Source organism: Saccoglossus kowalevskii, chromosome 1 (assembly GCF_978046115.1).
Source record: "Saccoglossus kowalevskii chromosome 1, keSacKowa6.1, whole genome shotgun sequence".
Taxonomy (NCBI): domain Eukaryota; kingdom Metazoa; phylum Hemichordata; class Enteropneusta; family Harrimaniidae; genus Saccoglossus; species Saccoglossus kowalevskii.
This window is the reverse complement of record NC_140641.1, coordinates 22,030,505-22,047,173: the sequence shown is the minus strand read 5'-3', so window position 1 is coordinate 22,047,173 and position 16,669 is coordinate 22,030,505. Positions and strand designations below refer to the sequence as shown.

Genomic DNA, 16,669 nt, shown 5'->3' with positions numbered 1-16,669 from the left:
AACAGACTGTGAGGATGCTCTCCAATCAGCGGGGGGAGACTGATAAAAAATATCAGTACCTCAACCATGAACCCCGCACGCAGCTACAACATAAGTATTTCGGATGCGGGTTCTATGCTGGTGAATTCTGAATATAACCACTGCACAGTCGACTCGAAACACGAGGAGACCAAAAAATCGGCAGCGAGCCCTGGTGCTGTCATTACATCTATTCATTTCTAAATACATAGATCAAGCATAAAATGAAGACGACATGCATGAGGGAAGCGAATTACAGTAGTAAAATGTGCCGCCACGAAACCAACAAGTGGTTACGTAGTGGCGCCGGGTTTTAATTTTTTTGTTCTGGAAAAAAATATTATACACAATAGGGAAAACGGCACGAGAGTAAAGAAGACAAGAAAACTTATCCTACCAGTAGGAATGTCGAATGCCGCCCATCGGCAACAAACCAAGCTAGAAAGCCGGACAGGAAAAAAGAAAAACATAGCGAAAAGAGCCAGGCAGAGCCGCTCAGAATCATTCCCGACGTGGCGGAGATAAAAGAAGAGTGATTGTACAGCCGTTAATGGCGCTGCCATATGGCATAAATCACATGGTTGGTGATGTACGGGAAAGAGAATCTTGGGGTCATGGGGCTTCCCCTGACCTAGATAGTATATCTCCATCACCGGCAGAATCGCTGATTAATGCCTACAGTTCAAAATAGTCATTTTGACTGATCGGAGTCTATGGTGGGTAATTGAACGTAGTGAATAGTAGTGTATATAACGACATAAAACATTCGCAAAAAATCACTTGAACAGAACAGAAAATAGGTCGTTTTGCTAAATATGGATAATTGTTTATCTCAAAGTACAGATAATTTCATCCGTAGTTAGAAGTTTACATATAAGCTAGTTGATAAGTTAGTTGTTTTGCATTATTTCTTCACCATGCATGAAAGTCTTAAAAGTGATGTCAGTAATACCCATGATAGAACCCTCTAGTGAGAAAGTTGACGTACTACGTGATTCAGTTTCTAAAGATTATTATTTCAGAGTTTAAAACTTTATCAACTTCAGTCGCGGGGGGGGGGGGTTGCTCCACTGCCTACTGAAACTGAGGCCAAAAACAATTGACGTTGAGGTCGTTTTTTTTTGGATTCAATTTTGCTATAATGGCAGACTGTCAACTGTACCACAGTCAACTGGCGCACATGTGATAATAAAATAAATGCGATATTTACTATATGGCGGCTGCCATCTTGAATACGTCATGAAACTAATTAAAGAGACAAGTTGTGAAACGCGTTTTTCAGGTTCCTGCAAATCAGAAAAAAATACAAATCTTCCATAGCCAAACGATCCGTTGGGATAATATTAAGTCAACCGCTAACAAATTTAAAATTTGGGCGAATTCATCGTTTTTATGTGGAAAAATCCCTTGCAACACCTAATTACACGAAGAACATAGAACACTTTCCCGGGGTATTTGAAACCGAAATTGTCATCTAACTGTAAGACCGTCGCTGATTGGCTGCTGAGATGGAATGACAATTTTTTGTTTTCTCTACAGTGAAGTGCATTTCATGAAACCCCTGGGAATCGTTTGATGATATGTTGAAATATTGCTTTTCGAGAATAAACCAGCCACAAAGTCGGCAAATGGTCAACAAAAAACAAATATGCATATGAATTGGCCATGGTCAAGGTAAAAAGGAACATACATACAAACAAAATTGATGCCCAGTTTGGATACCATTGAACAGGGTAGGCCCCGAAAATAGTTCATACTCTGGTCAGTCAAAATGACAGGTGGACGAAGGAGCCTGCTACCTGGCCAATAGAGGGATGGTATGAATCAATCTCCCTTCCGCTACACCAATCAGTGTATGCTCGCAGCCTAGAAATGTAGGCCACATTGGTGGAATCCCTGTTCGCCTTGGTCAGGACTTTGGCGGCCCGCTCAGAAAAGGCTTTCGTATGTGCAGGTCTACTGAGAGCCTCTATGCGTGTAAGTGATACTTGCTGGGCTCGTTGGTAGTGCGCCGTCTGGTTGGGACGGCAGGTCCGGTAAGTCCGGAAGCACTGCTGGTGTTTCGACTAGCATTTCCAACAGAAGTGGAAACTAGGCCTTGCTTGGCCAATTGGGTTCAACCCATGATAATATGCGGGTGTGCACCTGTCGAAGTTTTCTCCGGTGTCCGGTGAACAGGAAGGGAGGAAAGGCGTACACAACTAAGTGGGTCCACAGGGTTAGCAAAGTGACCCTGGCCCAGGCTCCTGGAGTCAGCAGGAGTGTTACGTACGGCAAACCGGTCCAACCTTGGACCGTCCCATAGCCTAGAGGCTACCCACTGGGGTATCAGCCACTCCGTGTTCCGGAGACAAAGCCGTCCTGAAAGGGCGTTGCCAGACTGTTCCTTACCCCTGGAAGGTGGTGTGCGGTTAGCTCCACATTGTATTCCAGGCACCAAAGGAGGATTTGCTCCACCAGGACTGACAACGATGGGGAAGGCGTCCCCTCTCCTTCTTGAAGGAGACCACCGCTGCGTTGCCTGTGCGGAGCAGAACTCTGTGGTCTTAAACTATGGGTAGAAAGCGTGGTAGTGCCAAGTACACTGCTCTCAGTTCCGGTTGCTATGGTAGTCCCGAAACTAATGCAGGGGCCATATCCTTGGGCTTGTTGGTATAATAGATGCGCTCCCCAACTCTGGGGGAGGCTTCTGTTACCAGAGTCATACCTGGGACGAGCGGGTCCAAGGGGCACCCCTGTCCGAGGTTGGCCAGTGACGACCACCAGGGCAGGGCTTCCTTCACTTGGTCTGAGAACGAAACCCACCTATCTAGTTCCCATAGGAGAGCTTGGTGTTATAACAAGTGTTATACCGGGTGGCTGCATAGTGCGGCCTTGGGAACGTCCCTTTGAACTGAGGTCATCATTCCGATGATCTGTATTAGTTCTCGGAGGGACACTGAGGGAACGCTGACTGGGCATTCGGCTAGGCTGCTTAGCGCTATAGCAACACGCTTGATAAGCCAAGTTTACCTCTGTGTCAAAACTCCATGCCCAGGAACACCAACTGCACGTTGGGTCGAGGTGGGACTTGTTGATTTACTAACGAGTCCAACTGGTGAAGTAAATCCTGTGTTATCTATTAACCCCTTGCCCGGGTTGTTAGTAACCAGTAGTCTGGGTGTACCGACATCTGGTGAAGCAGCAGTACTACCTGTTTCATCACTCGGGTGAACACATAGGCGCTGTGCCTAACCCGGACGGGGGGCACCTAGAACTTGAATACTTGGCCCAGCTGGGCAATTCGAAGGAGATGGCAACTCACTGGGTGCATCGGTACGTGCAGGTAGGCCCCGCTTAAGTCTAGTGGGACCAGTCAAAACGGTGGATGGAGAGGAGAATGCTGAATGGTGTCTGCATGTGGAACCGATCGAGGAGTACGTACTGATTCAGTCTGCCTAGGTCCAGAACTGGACGCCCGTCACTTGTAGATTTGGTACTACAAACACATTTGGGTAGAAGCCTGGATTTAGTTCTGGCAAACTGTTACTTCCTGTCTGATTGAGTCCCCTGGCAGTGCCCAACAGGGGAGACACTGACGGGGGGAATTGGAGATTTCAGCAGTATCCCGTTACAGGATGTCACCACCTGGAAAGGTCCAGGAATCGGTCACCCACTGTCCCCAAACTGGACTACAGACGCGCAATCTGTGTATGACAGGGATATGTGGCCATGTGTTCGGCAGTTGCGAGGGGGGTGCTCCCTTCCCCCATGAGGTGAGTTCCCCAAAGTCTGAAGTAGTCACTAATTTGTAACCTGGCCCCTCACCGAACATGTGCCTGCCCCCCCCCCCCATTGCAGAGGTTAGCGTCAAACATGCTTCTCCTGCTGCCGAGTAGACGTCCGCCCAGAGAGGGCGAGGAGCCACCACCTGACTCTTTCCTCCCTGGGGGCCCACCACTACTCTTCCCTCCCATGGAAGGGTATGAGTGCTTGCCTCCTGGCTGACTCTGGCTAGCGGACGACGCCCTAGGGCGTTGTGTTTTCTGTGCCTGGGGTGCCCTCAGCTTGCCCATGGCAGGGCCAACTGGCTAGCGGATTCGATCTGAACCCTCTGGTTCATTGCACTCTGAAGCTCCGAGACTGTACCCACCATTCGCTGAACAAAGAGGGTGGAGGATGTCCAGTCTGCGTCACTGAGGTGGGAGGCTGGTGCGTTCTGCCTCCAAGGTCTCCAGAGTCCTGGGCACACACAATAATGCGCTCAAGCAACTCTGCCCTCAGGGCTGGATAGGTCGTCTTCAATTGGCAAAGACACCCATGGAACGCGGCTATCCCTCTTTGCTCGGTTTGCCAAATTCGTGGTAACGGAGTCTGGGGAAGGAGCCTTGGAATCCGGTTAGGGGCATTTTGGTCTTATCCCACGCTATGGGGTCTGATCCCAAAACCACACGGACCGGGTAGCGTTTGGTCCAGTGGGAAGTGTTGTCTAATGTTATCCCCACCCGGGGGCCTTAAGCATTACATCCTCCGCAGCTGACCAACGCCGCCCATCAACACCGTTTGCATGCTCTGCGCCCCACTCCACACTCAGACAAACAGGGAGAGACGTGCTGACGGGGTTGCTTTGGATCTCGACGGGGTCTGATCCCAAAACCACACTGACCGGGTAGCGTTTGGTCCAGTGGGAAGTGTTGTCTAATGTTATCCCCACCCGGGGGCCTTAAGCATTACATCCTCCGCAGCTGACCAACGCCGCCCATCAACACCGTTTGCATGCTCTGCGCCCCACTCCACACTCAGACAAACAGGGAGAGACGTGCTGACGGGGTTGCTTTGGATCTCGACGCCCGTGATCCCATAAGCGTTGAAGCAACCTTAAGTGGTCGCTTTAGAATCAAGGGCGGGGGTATCTACATCGTATCACTGGGATCGATGATACTCCGCCTCACCCCAAAAGCGTGGCTCACCAAGTCATACAGATGAAAGAGTCTGAGGGACCGCCCGGAGTACCGGCTGTATCTGACGCGAATGAACTGCGTCCTCTTTCACGTTAAATATGTGAGAGGGAACGTGTTCGACTGTGCGTCTCATGACAGGGACGGTTCCCTCTGGGGACGCCCGTGGATCGGCAAGAAAGGAGTCAAAACCCACAGCAGAGACCAGACACAAGAAAAAATTTGTTACCATTACCACGCGATGAACCCTAGCTGACTGAAAGTAAGGGGGTCAATGTGTGCTCTGCCCTGAAAGCCCTGCCAGAGATCGGAGGCTTAGCTGCCAGCACCCCATTGGCATTCAGTGCCTGAGGCTCCAGAGGAGGCCCAGTGCAATTAGCCTGAGCCTTGGTCTCCCCCGAAAATAGTGGGAGAGCCGCAGCTGGGAACGGGGGTTCCCCGGAAGAGACGTGTTTGAATGCAAACATGCTTTCCTGTCTTTTCCTGCTTGCCCACCGAGGGGACACAGTGGAAACAGCTCGCTCTGACTATGTCTGATCTACCCGGCCTGCCAGGGATGCAATTGTCCCGACAGTCCTTCGACCAAAGCCCTCAACTCGGAGGCAAACCCGGCGCTGTGCAAGGAAGGGTCCACAAAGGAACCTGCAACAGCCCCCATAGGAGGAAAGCCTCCAGGGGCACAGCCTCGCTGCAGCCCGTAAAATCAGGTAAACCACTGCCTGAAAAAACAGACTGTGAGGATGCCCTCCGATCAGAGGGGGAGACCGAGAAAAATATTGGTACCTCCACAGTCGGTCCTCTTACTCGACGTCCCAGTACACGAAGTACCGGTAGCCGAGCGTGAGGACTTTTCACTCATGCAAAACACGTAACTCACCTTAACCGATTTGTTTACCTTGCTGTGACGCGGTCAGTCTCAGCGATTTTGATGGCTCTGAAAGAAAATCTCAGGCCTCAGAACACCAGTGAAAAAACACACACCTTCACGCAAAAACCCCAAACCCCGCACGCAGCTACGACAAAGTATCTCAGATGCAGGTTCTATGCTGGTAAATTCTGAATATAACCACTGCACGGTCGACTCGAAACACAAGGAGACCGGAAAGAAAACAGCAGCGAGCCCTGGTGCTGTCATTACATCTATATATTGCTAAATACATTGTAAATAAAAGACGACATGCATGAGGGAAACGAATTACAGTTGTAAAAGATGCCGCCATGAAACCAAAATGTGGCTACGTAGTGGCGCCGGGTTTTAATTTCTTTGTTGTCGAAAAGCATAACATACAAAGTAGAAAACGACACGAGGGTAAAAAGACAAGAAAAACTTATCCTACCAGCTGGAATGTCGGATGCCGCGGCTGCGGCTGCGGCGACGACCCACGGTAGAACCCCGAACAGGAAAAGCAACAGAGCCAGGCAGAGCCACTCAGAATCATTCCCCGACAAGGCGGAGAAAAATTAAGAGTGATTGACGGCTACCTATGGCACTGCCATGTGGCCTCGGTCACGTGGGTTCGTGACGTAAGGGGTAAAAGAATCTTGAGGTCATGGGGCTTCCCCTGACCTAGATTCTATCTCTCAGTCACCGGCAGAATCGCTGATTAATGCCTACAGTTCAAAATAGTCATTTTGACTGACCGGAGTCTATGGTGGGTAATTGAACGTAGTGAATTTTGCGATTTTATTGCAATCAGTCAGTTTGATATCAAAATCCTAAATAGCAGATGTACCCAAATATATCATGCCTTTGTACCCAAATTTAAATAATTTAAATAGAATCTGAAACACTGAAAAATACAAAATTGGGCCAAATTAAAAAAATGTTTTCAATTTATGGATGGCTCCCGATCAGACCTAAATGATAGCAATGTTGTCATTTCATTCATCCTTTTCACACAAGTGATTACTTGTATAGAAACCATTTATTACAGCAGACATCGAAATATAAATTGAAACAACTATTTACCTACCAGTATTCTTATTTATAATCGATATTCAACCATGGGAAGTTTGCATAGCAAAAGTTCCACTATATTTGATGATTGTATGCTTGAGATCAATTCAATTTTCTTTCTCAACATAACATGGGTTACCTGGGTAAAATGAATAAGCAAATTTCCTCATTGTTGTTTTACTATCCGGCACCTTTCTAAAAATTCGGTGTGTCTAGGTGCAAAACAAACACCGAAATTTTTAGGGGGACAGCAGTCATGAGTTCTGGCAACCACTGAAATGGTTATGGACACAATCACAAATCAATCAAGGACTTTTTTGGCACAATTAAACACAACGAAAAACGCATTACATGAAAAACAAATCAAAAATGAACAGCACGTGCATGCCCGTTTAATACATTAAATAAGATACATTGTAAGGCATTTTAATTTGAATAGCATGCACAAACAAATCTGTACAATAGATGACAACTCTTGTACTAACATGTTTGCTAAAATACTTCATGACTTAACACATGTTCGTCTGGCTATCGGAATAGTGAGGGGCATTCTGTGTGTGTGTGTGTGTGTGTGTGCGTGAAAGAAATAACATAGTATTCACGTATAACATCTCACATCACTGATATCTCGTCTGATTCTTGGAATGTATGGGGAACATGAAAGTGTCCCAGATTATGTTATGTGTGGACATGTAACCTAAGAGTATCAATTGATAGCATATGCACATAATATTGTCGATAATGATATCCACACTCCTATCAAACACTACATGAACTAAGCTTACATTTACTATGACAGAGTGCAAAAGAAGTGTTACAGTGGATTTGAGGATAAAGATATTACAATGTCATTTCAATACAATTCCTGGGTATTGAATTTGGAATACAGATTTCAATTTTATAATACATCAGTTAATAGTTTTGTTTATCGTTGTAATGTACAATGTCTATTAAAATGTTTCACTCTGTATTGAATTTTTGTTCCACTTAAACATCAGTTCTACTGTATCTTGTGAATAAAGGAAATAAATAAGACAGATATAGGGCAATAAATGATAGCTTCAGTACAATGCACATACTCAAAATATTGATCAACACAGAACTTTACCACAAACACCCCCCCCCCCCCACATTTTTAAAAATATTTGTTAATTTTTTATAAAATTGAATGAAAGTACTGATTCAAATATTCCCAAGTATGCAAATGCTTTCCAAAGACTTGTCCAGTCTGCTTTTGGACATTTAAGACAATTGTGCCAACAATACACCAAGCAAAAATGAAAAAAAAAACTATTTACTTTTTAAGCGAGGTGAGAAAAATTAGAAAACATATAACATGATCTTTCAAGGAATTTAAAATATTTATATATAAGATTTGTTTACAAATATTAGAACAAAAAACACATCACAGAATAGGGATCAAGACAATTTATAATATATAATGTATTTAGTTAAAAACATAAATGGTTCATCCAGGATGCAGTAGACTTTCATAGAAATTAAAAATACCAAGTTTAAAACATGCATTTTTAATATTGTTGTTTGATACTCCATACTGTAAAATCAAATCAGATTATGATTTTAAAATGTGGCATTTGCAAGACGTATAATAGTATTTGCTAGATAAAAAATAAAACGCTAATATGCATGTGTAGTAATTATTATACGTACAAAACCAGTCAGTACACACGCTTACTAAAAAATGTAATTGTTTCTTTAAACAAATGTGTGCCAAAGTGTTTGGTTTAGGAGATTTCACAGTCCAATATAACTGTCATTATAGAATATCAAACAAAAGTCCTAAAAATATCATGTTTTCGTCCATATTGCATCTTCAAGTTGCTATAGTAGTTTACTAATACCTTATGCAAAAAAAAAAACATGTTGTAATATATACTTAACCACAAGTGATGAAGACAATTTGACCATTCAGAAAAATGATTGTGAGTCATTCAATGTAATCTGAGTTGCCCTAATATTACTGTGATTAACACTTGTGAGGAAAATAACATTCACATAACTATTTTAGTTAAATATCTCGACTGTGTAAAATTTCCTTGAAAGTCTACTATATCCTGAAGGGGAAATATCATACAAATGTTTAAGGTAGCTTTGCTTTATAAAAAAAATGTTCACTATATACATTTTTAATCTGTATGGAACTATTACACAAATATTTAATGTACTGGTGATGCACATCAATAAAAACATCTTTTTAATAATAACTTTATTATTTAGGTAATGTCAGTCTGCCTTGGTACGACCACGTCACATTAGTCATTGCAACTGCTGCAAACATCTTCAAAGATTAGTCCTGGGCGTTCATGGTTCACATACATAAGTACTTGATGCAGGTGGAGAAAGGGACAACAAAATGTTTGGATAATGCATTCCAACATAGGTATGTCCATTACATTCAGCTTTACTTAATCCACAGCTGATGAGGGTGAGTGACATAATGTTTCTTGTGTTTATTCTTTGCCACATTCTCATGAGTTCCGCCACCAATATATTATCTTTAAAGGCATTGTTCACAAAATACAAAGACACATTTATTCATCTAAGGCATCATGCTGCTGTGTGTTGAACACAATGATAAGTCTCTTTTAAAATTGATGTGGTAATCCACGTAGCTGCCGTCTTGAGTCTCACAATTTGTTGACGACTGAAATAAAATGAAATAACGTAACAATATGCAAATATGCCAAATGGGTTTTTCATGTACTGCAGAAAATACACTGCAATAGACTGTTTGAAATATTTTATATTAACCATTGTGGTTGCGGGTTGATGAATTGTAAATTAACATAAACATACACTGTGCATTGTAATTAAAAAAAATAACGCAAAATAGTTCCTCAAGTATGCTACCAAAGTTTTCTGGGGGGAAAAATTTTGTTGTTGTTGTAGGGGACATAATTGGGGTCCTTGGATTACAAAAGCTTAATAAACATTTTTCTATTCTGCAATTTTTGGCAAACATCTGATACTGTAAGTTGCTTAATTTTTGATGGTATTTGTGAAGACAAAAATTTGCTGACAACTCTGTTTTGTATACACAAATGAATTGCATGCTACAAGGTTTCAAGACTTTTACAAACTCACGAATTTTGTGAAATGTGTCTACTGTAGAATACTTTATTTTCGCTTGGAATTAATTTTCGCTATTTTTGCTGGGGAGATGATTCTGCGAAAATAAAATCCAGCAAATATACTTTATTTCCAATATTTCACATTAAACTCATCAAAAATCAGTGAAAATAAATTCCATACAAAACGCCCAAAAAGCCTTTTCAGCGAAAATAAAGTATTCCACAGTATCATAAAATTAAAGTGGTTTACAGCATACAAAATATCAGGAAAAAGACGTTCAGTGGTTTTGCACATTGAGGATGTGAAGCATAACTTGTTTTCCAACCAAAGTGTATATGCCATTTGTAAGCACAATCACAATTACATAGCATCTATATGGCTCACAAGTATTACCACTATAAACATCCAAAATATATGATACCAGAGGTACATTACTTGGGGTTTGTAACTACTGTGACATGATACCAAGATCCCGTCACAATCTCGCTCTCGCATAAGCGTTCCAACTCAGAAAAATGCGAATGCGCATGCCTGAGGTAACTAGGATACTGGGATGTCCAGGTGGATCAAAATAGCTGCCCACGATATGACGGATTACGAGAACTATATTTTCTGTACATTTTCGATGTATTACATTTTTCACTATGAAAGTGACAAGAAAAGTTTTATTTTTTCATTACAAACCTTGAACATTGATATGTGTCATGTCAGAAGGTCGTAGCCTCAGTCTCGCTATCTACGAGAAGAGACTTGAATGGGATCTTGACATGATGTCACCATACAGTACTATGCGAGTTGCAAACCCCAAGTAATGTACCTCTGATGATACAAGATATGGAATTGGATTATACTTACATCTGCATAAACAACTCTAAACTGATATGTACTTTCATAATACATTCCAATTGGCAGATCCCACACATTTGTAAACTATAGGAGATAAAATGAGTCAATTGGTTTTAATTGCACAAAGACATGATTTAATACAATTTGGTTGTTGTCTAATTTATTGACCCATACGACAGAAAGTCAATTATCTATTTGCTCCACGCACACCAGAGTTCCTTACAGGAACTGAGAACAGCAAAAACGCCCAATTGGTATCTTCATTATCTCAACCTAATAGCACAAGTATGTTGGTCTGGGCAGAATCTACTCTTCAATTGTCGAGTTAAAAGGACAGAGGTTGTTGCATCAGGCATACTCAAATTTGGTGTTAACAAACTAATTAAGTAAGTATTTTACACACAATGCATATGTGGCTATGGAATTCATATCAAACATGATACGACAAGATGACCACTGCCCTCTAAGTTCATTCAACAGTTTCCATGCGAGTATATGTTTCATCTGCATAAGGAAAACTACAGTACAGTTCTCGCGGAAGCTTTGGCTTTTGTGGCATCATTGTCGCCTACGCATGGTTTCATTGTCGCCTCAGCATCGCATCATTGTGGCATCAGCTTCGCGTCATTGAAAATTGAAGCTGTGTTCGCCTCGCTATTTTGTGGCATCATCGTGGCCTCAGCTTCGCAGTCTCATGGCATCAACATGGCATCAGCTTCAACTTATTGTGACATGAGTATGACCTCATTATTTGCACGCAGAAGGGCAGTAGACAAAAACATGTACAGAAGTTCGATATGTAATCGATTTGAAATTCAAGGCGAATAAAATAATATGATCAAGAGTAAAATGACATTATAAAAAGATATCTTGTTTAATTATTTTAGTGTTGCGAGTATTGGGCACCAAAAACTTTTCGAAGTACATTACAATCGGCAAGGTGACGAGTTTCATATTGACTGGAAGGAAAATCGTGATAAATTCAAATCACACGATGCAATCGTCGTTCTGATACAACACAATGTGCTGTATACGAAGTGAAACTGTTCTTGTTATAAAATTTACCTTTTTTCGCTCATTTTATTTGCTGCTAGAAGAGCAGATTCAGATTCCTCATTTTGGTGGTATTTTTCTGTGTTTCGTTTAGTTTTAGCCGAGTCCGACCCCATGCCCGGACTACTAAAACATGCAATACACACGTACGCCGCCAGGTGCGTCGACGTCGTCACCAGTCATCTTGATACAAAGTTTCAAAACAAGTGCGTACATTTCCAACATATGATTGGATGGTTGTGGTGGCGTCGGTCTGGTAAAATTTGACAACCAATTCTCAAAATTAAGTCACGATCAGTGATCTGAGCTCGATCTATACGTACTTTAAAAGTATTCTCACAAACATATTTTCGAATGAAAACGAGCCACATGCCCTGTAAAAAATCGAATAGCGCTTGACATGCAGAAATAATTTATTGGGCTTCAGAAAAAAACGTGTCCATTTAGTGTGGCCGTAAATATTTGGTGACCAGCCGATGAACAATTTGAAAATCATGATTCACACAGAAGTCCTTCGATACTGAAAATCGTCGACCCCAGTCTGGTTTACCTTATTTCCCAACTTGCAAAACTGATTTGTATCCCAGCCCTGTTTTTTTTTTTTTTTTTTGAACTGAGGTAAAATCCCATCCGTTTGTCAAAATATACCGATGTTTTTCAGTGAATAATTGCGAAGCCTGTCACAGCACAAGAAAAACTTTGTGAATCGACGATGGAGATTGGATGGTACGACGACCCTTCAATTTTCGTTAAATATGTTTTGTTACAACATCATTGATTGGCTGAAAGTCACCTGATCTGAGCACGACCTGGGTCACAGAACCATATTTGTCCGTATTATCAACAGGAATTTGCGAGAAAACCACACCCACATTTTCAACCATTTTAGCGCGGAAGTTGCCAACAAATGTCGAAAACTCGTGAATTTTATGAATTCGAATAAAATAAAGCTAGCGATTCGTAAGACTGGTTAATAATATATCCCCCGATGCTCTTCGATTTTTTTATTTCAAGGTGAGAAATGGATACTAGTAGTTGAAGTTCCATCGATTTCAAGGCGACTATTTAATCGCGACAACTCTACGCTCTGTTGTAGTTTCGCGAGGTAAAACAAAAATACAATAAATAGTACTTGTTTAATTATTTGGTTGTACAGCCCGCAAATTACGGGACATGATCCCCATGAAATGCGATAAATAAATGCTGATTGTGTTGAATGACGGACGTCGGGACCGTTTGGAGAAACAAATTACGGTCGGTAGACATTTCAAACAAATGAAATTATTAACGAAAGACGAGATTTTTCTAGGTATTTACGGTCATACCAAATATATTCAAAATTGACAAATACACAAAGAGGTGTTAATAGTAGGTCATTTTTATTTTAGCCTTAGAAATATTTTCTTTCACTCAGTCCACGTCCATGCGTGGGAATTCTATTTAGCTTCATGATCCTTCGGCTTCTTTTCTGCTTGGGGGGAAACAACAATAATTATACAAATCGTAAACTCAACACAATCAGGAAAAGAAACCCAGACAACCATGTTGTACTTCTGTTGAATACATTTTGTAGCAGTGCGTCACGTCGGAATGTTGTCTAAAGTAAAATATTCAATCCCAGCCAAATCTAGGTCAAAGGGTCAGATTGCGTGCATATAATTATAGATAGTTAAAACAAAATGTATTTGAACTTTTGACCGTTGTTCAACATCTATGCACGGTTACTAAACTAGTAACCGTGATCTATGAAAACCAGAAAATTTTTAGTAGTCCGAATTTTTGCACGGTCGAAAATAAAACGGAAATTGACCGGTCAAAAGCGGAAGCGGTCAAGAGGTTTGGGGGAAATGAGTACAGTACTTCTTTGTTTGATGAAGCGATGCTGATGCCACATTGTCGCCATAATGAGGCCACAATGAAGCGAAGCGATAATCTTCTAACTTTTTAATGTCGCGACATTGAAGCGATGCTGAAGCTGTAACAATGCCATAATGATGCGATGCTGAAGCGAAGGTGAAGCTGAAGTGAAGCCAAAGCTTCCGCGAGAACTGTACTGTACCTATCCTCGGGGGGCGGAGCTACGTCCCAAGACGTTCCACGTTGCTAAGACGCGCACCACTGCACCATGCATTTCTATGGGCTCTGTGCACGCCGCTGTGGAACTCCGGTCGAGCCGGTGAAAATTCAAGAAAACAACACAAACTCAACTTTAAAGTAATCGCGAACAATCAAATTCACATATGTTACACACGTAGGGCTAATCTTGTTACACTGTTCAGAGGAGTCTCAACAACCATCCGAAAGTACTGTTTTATGCGAGTTTTGAGCCTTTGTTTTCACCGCCGCGGGTTGCCAGGTGGTGAAAATGTCTGGATGCCCCCCCCCCCCCGATAGTTACAAACATAATGCAAACAATCAGCAATTTCTGAAAACTTGTATGAACTCATTACATGTTGTCATCATTTTATCCATTTCAAATGCTGTACCACATTCTATGATTACATTCTATTTTTACTAAGATCTCGTAACAAACGTTATTGATGAGATTCAACGTACCCAGGTGGAAGTCTGATGGCCTGGAACATGTACCTCAGCTGGTTCATTCACAGCATCCAGACAAGTAGTAGAATGTGTATATTTACACAACCACAGCAAACTACTGCCACTAACACTGTAATACAAATCAAAATTGCACTGGTCAGTATCATAATAATAACATAGATGAGCAAAGTGTGGGGACTTTACCTATTTCATGCAAACTACCGGTACGCAGTTTATTCACACTAGGTACACCAAAAAGTGCTTTCCACGATTAACAGTTACATATTGGACTTGCTCTCAAATGAATACAGCAATCAAACAAACTGCATTAAATGCAAAACTGTCATATTTTGATGATCTAGTATAGAATGAGTTTCTATACTAGATCATCAAAATATGACAGTTTGGCCATAAACTCATGTCATAGTGCATGCACTACAAATAGTGCAAATATGATAACAGTACCTCAATGTTACCACAAACCTTTAACAACAATTGACCCCAAGGTACAGGAGCAGCCATTTTATATTCGATGCTATGTGCAGCAAGACTCACCATACATATGTACTGGTTGTTATGATACATCAAGCCTATGAATGTAATTTGTCTCCCATCCAAATTTTGGTGAATCATTTTGCACTCTATTCATCTACAATTTCTTTGATCAAATAAACCTAATTTCTTATTAACTATAGGACTTGATCAAAATCTCTGACAAATTATGAAACACATTGTGTAAGTTTATTTTGTGAATAGCTTCAGCAATGGTTGTTATTTTTTTCCAGTTGATTTGATATATATATAACATATTTTTGATTTGATAACATATTGAAACATTTGAAATCTGATATGTGTAGAAACTTACTTGAGTTCAAGCTCAGTCCATTTTAACGGGAAATACGCAGGCACTTTTATTGTGTAAGAAAAATTACCATTGCTGGATGAGGAGAGAGAAAAAGAAAGGCACTCGTAAAAGAACAAAAAAAAAAACAGTTTTTTTACAGAATCACTCATTTGTATTTAGTAACTTTAGTATATATTCTGATTTAGTGACCATCTTGCAATTCATCTTCACTGCATACCTCACCAGTTACATACATACATACATACATGTATATACATTTGTCAATATATTTAATTTTGTTGTAATTTTGCATTAATGAATTACCACTATCTACCACCAGCAGTGGACCCTTGAGATAAGATTGCAGCGGAAGCCTGCTTTAGTACATAGAATGAGAAGCTATATTTATACTTACCCACAATGTGAATAGTCACAATGGCTGTCATTTATCAGATAATTCCCATCTATTATACGAATACTAGTTACCGCCAGTGGTGGTTCTGAAAATGATGAAGATAGTTAACTATGTGTATTTATTATTATTGTCATTTTATATATTCCAGGAAAGTTTCATTTCGTTTAGTAGTCAATATCATATTTTGGACGATGTATTCCACACATGAAAAATACATTGTATGTGTCTTGAACTGTCATCAAGTAATTATACTGCACCTGGCTTGTTTGTGGAATCGGAGCGCTTCTTCCTGTTATTGTTTTCTGATGGTTTATAAATTATGGCTCTGTTATTGACATCTTCATTTTCGTTCTTATTATCTTTAATATACTCTTCACCTTCGATGACAATCTGGCCATCATTAAAAATTTGATCTGCTACTGAGACGGTGGTTGGATTAACACTCAACTCTGAAAGATACACATCAGTAAATGTATTTTATTGGAGATATCAAAATCATGAGTGTTTCACAGAATGATGATTAGAAATTTGAGTTTACAGAAAGTAGTGATTATCACTGTATTCAATTGATGTTTTACAAAAAAGCGAAGATACTAAAGACAGGTTACTGCAACATGCAGGAGAAGACTTTTAAATATGTTTTCAAGACCTGAGAAAACATAGTTAAACTACACATGGCTTTCCCTGATATGTAGGGGCGGGCACATCAAAGCTGCCTCTACTGTGACCTTCACTTCACTTACAGGCAGGCCAAAAACAAGACCTAAAAAGTGCAATGCAGAAGAGGATTTGGGAGGCTGGTGTACACCTCTCAATAGAATGAGGCTTTTTGTTAATTATAGCCTGCAATAACCCTGAAGTAAAAACAGCCTGAGACGAACAGTTGAGAGGCCGAAAATTGGCTAATTATGCAAAACAGGTCATTAATATGCACATATTTTTACCCAAAACTGACCAGCGCAATG

At 41.1% G+C, this 16,669-nt stretch overlaps 1 protein-coding gene across 3 annotated transcripts in view; it reads right to left on the bottom strand.

Annotated features, from left to right (window-relative positions):
- Positions 1-7,275: 7,275 nt before the first annotated feature.
- The window catches only part of LOC100368674 (myelin regulatory factor-like), a 50,174-nt gene continuing 40,780 nt past the window's right edge, over positions 7,276-16,669 (bottom strand). For all 3 annotated transcript variants that reach the window (XM_085499809.1, XM_085499808.1, XM_085499810.1), the window contains 6 exons: positions 15,962-16,153; positions 15,705-15,789; positions 15,311-15,382; positions 14,461-14,575; positions 10,861-10,935; positions 7,276-9,577 (listed from right to left, as the gene is read on the bottom strand). In XM_085499809.1, the coding sequence (XP_085355935.1) occupies positions 9,473-9,577; positions 10,861-10,935; positions 14,461-14,575; positions 15,311-15,382; positions 15,705-15,789; positions 15,962-16,153 (644 nt within the window). In that variant the 3' untranslated portion in view covers positions 7,276-9,472. The remainder of the gene's footprint in view (positions 9,578-10,860; positions 10,936-14,460; positions 14,576-15,310; positions 15,383-15,704; positions 15,790-15,961; positions 16,154-16,669) is intronic.